The sequence below is a fragment of the Buceros rhinoceros genome, unplaced genomic scaffold, assembly GCF_000710305.1.
Source record: "Buceros rhinoceros silvestris isolate BGI_N320 unplaced genomic scaffold, ASM71030v1 scaffold3661, whole genome shotgun sequence".
In the NCBI taxonomy this organism is placed as follows: Eukaryota; Metazoa; Chordata; class Aves; order Bucerotiformes; family Bucerotidae; genus Buceros; species Buceros rhinoceros.
In genome coordinates, this window is record NW_010392348.1 from 16,602 (window position 1) to 27,614 (window position 11,013).

At 47.6% G+C, this 11,013-nt stretch overlaps 1 protein-coding gene across 1 annotated transcript in view; it reads right to left on the reverse strand.

Annotated features, from left to right (window-relative positions):
- Window positions 1-9,688: 9,688 nt before the first annotated feature.
- The window catches only part of CORO2A (coronin, actin binding protein, 2A), an 18,586-nt gene continuing 17,261 nt past the window's right edge, over window positions 9,689-11,013 (reverse strand). The window contains exon 11 of the mRNA XM_010144417.1: window positions 9,689-9,820. Coding sequence (XP_010142719.1) covers window positions 9,689-9,820 — 132 coding nt within the window. The remainder of the gene's footprint in view (window positions 9,821-11,013) is intronic.

Below are 11,013 nucleotides of genomic sequence, written 5' to 3' on the forward strand. Positions count from 1 at the left end.
ATGGTGCCAGCCCGCTTGCCCAGTGGGAGATTCAAGAGGGAGTGTCTGGAGTGGGGCAGAGAAGAGAGAGTCATGAGGTGACTGGCAGCAGCACCTGTGCCTCACATATGCTGCAGCACCACTCACTTGTTCTGGAAAGCCACCTTCTTCCTGCGCTGCATGACCATTTTCACCTGGTGGTCAGTCCATGCAGCAGGAGAGGTGCCAGGTGCCCACACACTTTCCACGCCACGCAGCCAGGCCTAAAGCTGTATCATGCTCCGGGCATGCACTGGCAGGAAGGCCATTGCTGGCCTTTACCCAGGACCATTGGCACCCAGAGCCAGTGATGCTACAGCCATGTCGCCACACTTACCACTCGTGTCCAAGCAGATGGTAAGGATCAGCTGCTGCAGAGCTTGCCTGTATTTAGACCACAGCAAGAGTTACACTCAGCCAAAACACCCCTAAACAGAGATTGCTCAAAACCACCTGTCAGGAATGCACCCTCTCCTTGTAGTGAAATAAAAGTGCCCCTTTGTAAGGAAGAAGAGAGACTCTGAAGAGGGTCACACAGACCTGGGGAGAGCAAAAGCTGTAAATCAAGTTCCAACTCTAGAGCCTTCAAACCATCAAATCATAGTCTTTGTTGAACATCGTTAAGTTTTAATCAAGACTCTGCGAACTCCAGAAGTTCCCGGTGTATTAGAGAACTTGCCCACAGCCTGGTCAGAGTCCAGTAAGTCCTTCTACCTAGGAGGCAGAAAAGACAGATACGATTGTCTCTTTTTTTGGGGGGGGCTTGATTGTTATAATTACTGGCTACAAAAAAACACAGCGATCTTTACCAGGAAACTGAGTGGCAGCCAACCTTTTCTGTTCTAACGTCTAAAAGATACTGCTCCGAGAGATACATGTTCCCAAAACTAGTAACCCAGTGCCTGCTGTTGGGATATATGATAAAAAGCTCACTTCCACACATACAAAAGAGCCTAGGGTTACAACTGCCCTGTGATAGAGTATCTTCCGTAGCAACAGCGTTCAATAGCTGGGGCTATTATATCGGGCTCAACAGCTGGGATACTGAGCTGCTCCTTTCTGGTCCTGAACTAAAATAAACAGCCAAACCTGTCTGCTGCTGTTGGCATTCAATGGGAATGTTTGAGTCAGGTGTGTTTCAATGATGTTTGAGTCAGGTGTTTCTTTGCATGTTCTTTTTATGAAAGGATCTCAGATACTCAGTTCCATCACTGTAAGACGAACCAGGCAAGAAACAACAAGTCTGCTCCTTTCCAGTGAGCAGCAGAACTGAAACTCAGTTTTTCTTCACCCTGCACTACCGGCACTTCCACTGACTGCGTCTGATTTTCATGGTGGCTTTGCTCACTTTTTCTTTTTGGGGTTTTTTTTTTTTCTTGACCCTGTCTTCCTCACACCTAGAGACTTGCAAATTTTCCCTGAGAACAGCGATATCCCTCTGTCCACTAGGGCCAGGGCCAAAAGCGCTCTCAGTGCCTGGGTATTAGCTGCTATGATTCACTTCCCTTTTCACCACCCTCTTCACCACCCTCTTCAGATGAAAGGCATTCTCATCTGCCTCTCACTTTCTTAGGGTGCTTCCCTTCTTAAAGGACAGCTGTGTGTAGGCTTAGAAGGACTGTACTTTCAACTTAATTACCATGAAAAGCAATTTTGGGCAGTCAAAATTCATGACTGTAGAAAACTTTGTGACACACCTCAGATCAGAGTGTGCCAAAGCCTTAGGAACACTAGCACATTCACAGTTCCCCTCACCGCACCCCTCACCCCTTGAATCTATTTTCAAGTACTTTCAGCAGCAATGGAAAGTAAAATCAGTTCCTTATCTCGCAGCTCTCAGTAAATGCCACTACTTCCACCACTTTTCAGACTCCAGCTGGGGCAAAGCATCTTTGCTCATTGTCCTTGTTCGTGAAAATAGTGCTTGAGCACAATTTCAGTCAAAACTCCCAAAGAAGCTGCCTCACATACCACAGTTTCTGTATTCTTTTTGTTAAAGACTCAGATAAATTCACATGAAAAAAATTTGTAGGATTATCTTTGTGAAAATTGAAGAGAAGAATCCATGGGCACAGCCACTGACCAAAAAAAAAAAAAAGTTTCCTGCAATGGTCAGGTTGAGTAGGAACTCTTCAGCCTTATGTACCTAATGTGCTAGACTGTCGTAGAAATCAGGGTTTCCAGATTGCTTGAAGATGAAGATGATGGGTTCTGTAGAGGATATCAGTAGGAAGTAAGGTTTGATTCCAAACAGGTTTATGCACCTGTATTTTCAGTTCCTTATGCAAGCTGGTTCATGGGTTGCACCCAAGTGTACTGAGGGAGAAGAAGGCTGACGGCGTTGCAAGGCCATCCTCAATGATCTCTGAAAGCTGGGAGTGACTGGGAAAGGATGCAGATATCTGGCCCTCAGTCTTCAAAACACACAAAAAGGAAGATGCATGAATTAAGGCCAGTCAGTCTCATACAGTCCTTCAGAAGATGGTGGAGAAAATCCTCCTGGAGAGCTTTTCCAAAAGCAAGAAGAATCAGATGTTCAGGAGCAGTCAGCCTGGATTTCTGAAGGAGGAATTGAAAACTGTTTACAAAACAAATCCAAAGCTGTTGAACCTCCCCCTTAATGACCTGCAGGATGGGACAGAAAGCAAGTTTGCAGAACACAAAGAAGTGGGAGAAGTGGTGAGTGCAACAGACAGTCGTGCCACTCTTCAGAGGGACCTCAATAGGAGAAATGAAAAACTAGGCAAGGAGGAACGTGATGAAGTTCAGCAAGGGCAACAGTCCCGCATTCAGGGACAAGTAGCCCCATGCTGGGGACTCTGCAGCTGGTAAGCAGCTTTGCTGAGAAGCTCTTTGGGGTTGTGTTGGACAACAAGCTGACCTTAAGCCAGCAATGCTGGCTCGTTGCAAAAACGGCCAACAGTATCCTGGGCTGTATTTAAAAGACCTTTGCCAGTGGGTCAAGCAGCCACCCTCCCTATCTCCTCAGTGCTGGTGAGGCCTCACGTGGAGGAGTGCGGAGACCAGTTCTGGGCTGCAATGCACAAGCCATGGACAGACTGGAGTGACCCCAGCACAGGCTCTGAGATCCTGCTCAAAAACAGTGCTGCAGCATGCCCAAGAGGCAATTCGTGGCACTAATGATTTTCTCTAGTGAGTCCCCCAGCTTGCAGCCACCCCACTGCGAGGGACAGAGGCTGGCCAGCCCAGGACAACAAGAGTGTCCTGCTGCTTCTCTCTGCAGGGCAAACAAGGAGGCATCGACTCCATGCTCGTGTCTGCTCGCAGTTCCTTACTGACACCAAGGGTAGAAGCCCTTGGGGTGGGAAATGAAATAACAACTACAGTGAAGGTTTGAGTAGAGATTATTTTGCAGTTTCAGCTGGCCTGAAGTAGAGGGTGAAGACAGGATGTTCTGTGGCTCTAAATCCAGCAGGGAAGTAATACTGTGGGGCTGTGCTCCACTCTCTGTGGTTCAGTGACCATAAGCCCTGGACAACAAAGATTGTGGAAGATTTTCCTCTGCTTCCCACACTGACCTGCCCACTGTTGCCTTCTCCTGGGCTTTGCTCAGAGTAGTGATCCTGCGTCTGCACCAGAGGAGGGACATGGGTCCCAGGGCAGTGCTCACACAGCCACCTCCCCAGCACAATGGCCCTTGAGAGACAGGGAAGTCAGGAAATCACAGTGCCCTGACTGTATGACGGGTGCACGAAGTTCCCAGCACAGACTTTCTCCAGCAATGCCCACCTTTATTTTTCCTAACATTGGCCTAAAATATGTTTTATCAACACAAAGTTACATCTTGGATGCAGCCACAAACATTTTGATGCCCAAAGCTGTGAATGATCAGCAAATCCCTACAGTGGAAGGAGGCTCAGATGAGATTGGCACAGGGGACGTACTCATGATGCTCAGGGAAGAATTCAAGGAGCGACCTCAGCTACTGTAAAGAAAGCTGAACTTACCTCAACGGAAAAGAGACTGGACTTGAGTGTGGCCTTTGTTTCGTCTGAATTGCTGTTATTAGTTGAGTAATCAAAACATGTGAAAGTCTTCCGAAACCCGCCAGACCAGCATGTGGCTCAGCCCAAGACGAAGCATAAAAACTGAGCAATCAACAAAACGAACTTCGAAGAGAGCTACAGGCTTGAGCTGGCTGCAGCCCCGGAGTTTCTGCCTGGTGATTGGGGACACCCAGGATGGTGAGCAGATAAAGACCAGTGAAATACTTTGAACCCAGCTGGGAACTAAGTGCCAGGCAGCTAGTCACTCCCACCCCCCTCCTGGGGGGGTGGAAAAAAGGGTAAAACTCCATGGGTTAAGATGAGGAGAGTTTACTTAACAACACAGAAAGAGAAAACACTATTAATTGTGATGATAAAGTCAGTGATACAGCATTCCCAGAGCCTAGAGCCCCTTTCAGCAAGCCCCCACCCACCCTTAGATTTATTAGGTGTGACTTCAGTATGGCATCGAATATCCCATTGGCTGATTCAGTCTGCCTATCCTGGTTGTGGATATTAACCCTAGCCTAGCTGAACCCAGGACATTATCCACCCCTTATTCTATACCGTCTATGTCATGCCCAGATGCACTACTCTTCCTGTTCTATATATACGTATATATGTATCTGTGCATATATGTGTCTATATGCACAGATCTCATTCCCCCAGTCTATAGACCATCCCTCTAACGGGTCTGTTGAGTGCATTTAAGCCACGATTTTCAGGCTCCATCTGTCACAACAGTCTCCGGGCAGGAGAGGTGGTATCAGGTTGTTGCAAACCACATCCAGAGCTTGAGGCTGGTGGATCTGGTGCAGACCATGCTCATGGTCTGCAGATGAAGATGTCAACCTGAGGAAATTGCTGGGTGCCAGTTGATGAAGCCAGTTCAAGTTCCATCACTGCTGCCCCTCACTCGATCGCAAAGTCCATCCCTCATTCATTTGTGTTTAGTAATTAATATCACAGAATTTGATTCACCGGCTGTTCTCACCCAAAACTAAATTCTCTTAAGGTACACATTGGAATGCCCCATCCTCCTGCATCATCTACCAAGTGCACCCAGGTCCTTGAGCAAAAGCAATCCCGGGGATGGGGTTGCCTTTGCCTGAAGCAGAACTGACCCAGGTTGCCTTCCCTGGTATATCGTCCATGTGCACTACAGAACTTTGTCCCCTTCTACCATTTGTGGGAGTTTTGATTGGGCAGGGCCAGGGCCAGCTCAGTTGGCAGATCCTCTGGTGTTAACTAACCAGATGGCTTTTGCCAAGTGTGTATGCCACTGTTTGAAGGTCCCACCCGCCATTGCTCTCAGTGTAGGCTTTAGCAGTCCCTTGAACACTCAATTTTCCCAGAGGCTGGTGCATGACAGGGGATGTGAAACATCCAGTCATTGCCAAGCTCTTTGGGCCAGGTGTCTATGAGGTTGTTTCCAAAATGAGTCCTGTTGTCCAACTCGGTTCTCTGCGGAATACCGTGTCACCACAAGATTTGCTTTTCAAGGTCCGGATAGTGTTACAGGCAGTAGCACAGGGCACAGCATATGTTTCCAGCCACCTGACAGTGGCTTCCACCATAGTAAGCACGTGGCATTTACCCTGGCCTGCTTGCGGAAGCGAGGTGTAGCCAATTTGCCAGCCCTCCCCATGCTTACACTTCAACCAACACCCTCCATACCACCCAGGTTTTAACTGTTCGGTTTGTTTAATTGCAGCGCACGTTTCGCATTCACAGATGACCTGTGCAAGACTGTCCACAGTCAGGTCCACCCCTTGGTCATGAGCATCTCTACTTTGATGGCCTGAGGTTTCATGAGTCCACCAAGGTGCTGGCAGTGCTGCAGTATCGCCTTGTCTAGGCAGGATTCCGAGTTAGAGGCATTCAGCTGTAAGCCCACAGATGGTGGCCTCGTGCCAGTGGCTCCTTGTGTCAAGGGCTGATTCTCAATAGATTGCCACAAGGGAGCTGCTCTACTATGCAGAAAATCCTGACCCAGAATCAGGCCGCCTACAAATGATTTAGCACTGAGTGCCCCATGATCATGTGGTATGTGATGGGGGAGAGGCAATACATATCTGTCCACTCCTCCAATCCTAAGCACCAGCGGCGCTCCATACCAGCCCAGCTCCACGTGGGAATTTCCCCTGTACTGCAATACAACTGGATGTTGCAACTGTTCTATTGCGCTTGTACTGGGCTTGCCGCTTCACTCTGCTAAATCATAGTCCTGTCTAACTTCAAATGTCTTCAGATAAGTAAATCTGGTAACAAAACATTAAACCTACTCATGAGGAATATCTAAAAGAGCCCAGCCAGAGTTAATCGGACAAAAGAAGCTCCAGGACTGGGAGGCAGTGTGGTTGGAAAACACCTCACCACACAGTATGCATCTCCAGGGGGGCCTGGTTTACTAAAGACAACATACACAGCAGCATGACACAGAATGGTTTCAAACGGCCACCTCTTTGTATCATCAAGGGCAGATGGGGAAGATGTAAGAAGACAGGCTCATGTGCATAACACTGTGACCAACCTGCCTACTAATGTAAGGTCACATGCAACTTCATGCAAGCGAAGGAGACAGCAGGAGATACTCCTTTCTGACCTTGATTCAGCTTAATTTTAGTCGCTTCAACAACACAATGACAATAAGAAACCAACAGCCTCGCATGTATCGAAAAGTAGAACTCTAAATATATTTATTATTCAGTTACATTTGCTTTTCATTGCACAAATTTGGTTTTTTATCCCCATGTTTTATAGTTTTTAACAAAGCTGTTAGGAGTTTCAGAAACTGATAAAATGATCACTTCAGTCTACTTAGGCACAGTTCACTAACACATAACTCCATTTCATCCACTTTTTTTCTCTGTGTGAAAGATTTACAGTTGCATTTAAGCTCCAAATTGAAATACATTTCACAGCCTACGCTTTTATGGGCATACTGTCTGAAAAATGAGTTTTGATTAAATAGTCTTGCCTTATCAAATGTTGCCAGCAAAGCCTAAATGAAAGCAACTTCTTTTTCAGAAATGCTGAAATCAGCACAACCCTAAGATAAGAACCATGGTGGCTGACCATTTTCTATGCTAGTCAGTCATAGGATAACAAACTGTCCTCAAGAGGATTTAAAAGTCCCCTAGAAAAAATTACTTTCACTTGGAAATAATTTAAATAATTTATTCTGTATGAAAAATTAGCAAACAAAAGAAAAATCCAGCAAGTAAAACACATATGGTGACAAGGAAAGTGTTGTATCCCCTGGACTGCTGAGGCTGTGTCAAGTACTCACCCTTCTGATAATGACAGCTTGAAAACCTAAGTGTGACATCCCTGGGCTACCCTCTGTAAAAATGGCTTTGACGATCGAAGCTGTCAGGCTTGTTTGACATGGCTGAAAAACTGTGAGCTTCTTGATTTCTTACATAGCTCTTCTCTTTGGTGAGAAAGCCTGACCACTTCTGGCGAAAGATCCATGTGTTTGGATTAAAGCTCTGTATCTGGGGCGGGCTGCTTTTGCGTGTTACTGCATACTGCAGAGCATTCCCAGGGCACGGGATAGCCCATTCTAGAGGATCTGAAACGAGCCAAAGTTTGCTTCAACAGCTCTGTTAGTAATATATTATTTTTTACAAAAGGTCTAGAGTTCAATAAGTGACTGATGCTAAAGGACATGAAGAACATGAACAACCACCCCTTGTCTAATGCTGAAGGAAGAAACAACAGTATTTGTGACTTTTAGCACCCATTTCTGTTGTTGATATTTAGAAATGAATGAAATTTTTTTGAAAACTGGGTGAAGACTTTGAGCAGACCAAAAGGGATGATGAAGGCTTTGTGTGATTCTCATATAAGAGTATTTAGTGCCCATGGCTATTGCTTTCAGGGATAACCAGAGGGGCATCTCTCATGAGCACAGGCAGTAAGCAGCCTTTAGTCCCCTTTCTAAGGAGTCCTGTTTGTGGGAATTTCTGACTATAGAGGATTTGGGGTTTGTGTTTTGTTTGTTGGGTTTTTTTTATTTTGGGAAATCATCAGGCTTCAGAGAACTAGCACGGTATAATATTCATTCTTACATGTGACTCAGCAGAGGTGCACAGTTACAGGTTAAACAGCAGTTGCTTGCTCTGCTTGGTGTTTAAGACATCTTCATAAGCTCTGCATTTGGAGCAAGGAAAAACATTCCCCCTCCAGTGCTGCTGCAGTGCTCAGACCCCAGGCCAGGGCAACTGAGAGTGTTGTGGTCTCTTTCGCTGCACTGCAGGAACAAAGGAGAGGAGAAGTCCAGTCACCAAAAAAGCAGGAAGGTCTGTGCGCTCCCTCAGTAACCCCACCGGCCCAGCTCTGCATGTCGTGGGCAGACTGCATAAAGCTGGTCACAGGTGCCAGCCCTGAAAGGAAGGATGGAACCTGCATCCTGCAGCTGCTCATGCCCTAAGCAAAGGCCCAGCAAAGGCAGCAAGTTAAGAGAGCTGGTGCTGAAGAGCACAGATGAGTGCGGCTGCAGAGCCTGAGGAGACAGAGCAGTCCTAGAGGATGCAGGATGCTGAGCAACACATCTGGGACGAGGGAGCCTGCAGCTGTAGGTGGCTGCAGGTACAGGACAAGGTCCTGGCACCTGGAAGCTAAGGAATCAGGGAGCTAAACAGCTGCAGGCGCAAGGACAAACAATACTCCAGCAACCAGAGAGGGCTCATCATGACCAGCCATGGTCCTATAGTGCTCCTGTGGTTGACAGCACACTTGTAGCACCATTGCTGAAAGGCTGCAGTGGGTTGAGGGTCTAACTTACCCTTACTTATCTTTTTAGTCCCTCTTGGCACCCCACCCCAGCTGCCAAGACTGCACTCTCTAAGGTGAAATTTTGCCCTCATTTTGACTGATGAGCACTGCAGGACCATGGCCCCCATTTGACTGTGATTTGTCTTTGGCAGAAGGCTAGAAAGGCCACTGACTAGAAAGACCCAGAGATCCCTGCTGTACCTGCAGCTTCTCTGGTGAGAGCCAGACCACACCACTGCCCCTTTAAAGCAGGACCTCCAAATACCAACTCTCCTTTACCTATCACAAAAGTGTTGGCCCTTGGCCGCCCCAGTGCAGCTGCCCACTCAGAGCAGGACTATCCCCAGCACCAGGTCAGGGTAGCCACAGCTTTGCCTAGCTGCTCAGCAGCAGGGCTGAGCCGTGAGGGAAGAGGGATGCACTTTGGAGCTAGAGGTGCCTCTGAAGCTCAGCTACACAGTGCTCTCCCAGGACGGGAGAACAGCAACCACAGGAGCTGCACTGCTGGATCCACCTGTGAGAAAAGAAGCTGGCAGCTGCCTTCCGTCTCCCATCCTCATGTCATGTGGAGGACAGCAGAACAGATTGTTCCTAGAACTTAACAGGTGGCTTCTCCAGGGCCAAGAGAGCAAGATTTTCCAAAGTCTCTCGTTAATTGCATGAGCATCTGACATGAGTGAGCGGGCAAGCAAGGTGAGCCTGAAGAAGCACAGCAAGTCCATTAATAACTGTCTGGGAAATGTGACCACCACAAGCCTGGGAAGTCCAACGCTGCCTGAAGCATCAATTTTCCCCCTGGCAAAAACCCTCAGAGGAGTTATCCGCAGGAACTGGAGTCTGCTCTAGTTGCCAGGGGTGCTAATAGCTGCAGGCCAGCACCATTAGTAATTGTCTGTGTCCATGCAGATGTTTCTGAGCTCCAGTTCCAGCTGTTTAATCTGGACATCTCTCTGGTTTACCAGCTCACGTAGTCTACGTATTTCTTCCTGTTGTCGGTAAAACATCTGCAAAAGCTGTAAGAAAAGTCGCATTTTACTTCCTTTACACTATGAAAACGCAGACTTAACCTGTCAAATGCCACCAATTTTCTAACAGTAACGGCCTCTAAGGAGACCTTCAACACACAGGCTGAACATCCACAGTTCTCCTGCTGTCCACTAGCCTGGGCTGTGAGTGCAGGTATTTCTCAGCATCATTTACTAACACTACATCTGCATAATTCAATGGAAAAGAACAGAAGAAAATAACCTTCATACCACCAATCTCCCAAAGACAGCCTAGCCACAGAGAGTATCTGGAGTCTTAATTCCTGGATCTGCCACATCTGCTTCTCTGACCTTGGGCGAGTACTTCTTTTTTCCTGATGATCGTGCTTCATTCTCTCCAGTTTGGACTAGCATGGCTTTCTACTATGTGTGCAGCAGAGCACTCAGCTCTGCCAGGGCTGCTGCTGTAACCTTGGGCCCCAGCTCAGAAACATGCAGAAGAAGATCCTTTTTCATACCACAAGAAAATTCAGCTGTGGAAATTCCTGCACCATCAAGCTGCAGATGCTAAAATCCTGCAGAGCCAAAAAGGGGACATGAGCACAGCTATGGGAAGGAAATCCTTCTGGGGTTCCTGAAAGCAAACAAGCTGTATGTACTGGAAAATGTCCCTGAGCTGCCAGTGATGGGGAGCTTGCAAATCACCACAGAGATCTACCACTGTATGTGATTTGGTTACTATACAGGAAAGGGGTTGGCCGTGGCTGAAGTCAGATCATGTTGCTGACAGGACCTTTTCGGGACCCATTTCCAGAAACCGGGTGCAATCAGCAGTCAGCCTCAGTGGCACTTCACTGCCAAGTTGTGCCCTAGCAGTGAGCTGCCAAGAGAGGGCCAGAGCCAACCCCTTTGCCACTTTAGGGGCCACAATACGGTTAGGTGCCTAAGACTACATGGATGAGCCATGGGCCAAGGGAGCAGGGTACACCCGCTCCTTCCACAGCATCCCTGCTGCCTCACTGGGCTCTCTGAGTATAGTTCTCACAGAAGGGTTACACTGGATTTACACCATTCTCTTCTCCCGAACCTGAAGGTCACAAGAACCTTGTCCCCAGCCAGCCTCCAGGTAGGCCTGTGACACCGGAATGACAAAGAAGTGGGAATATTACACCCTCCTTTCCAGACCTCCTCAGCTGGAGTACTGCTGGGCCACATTCCTG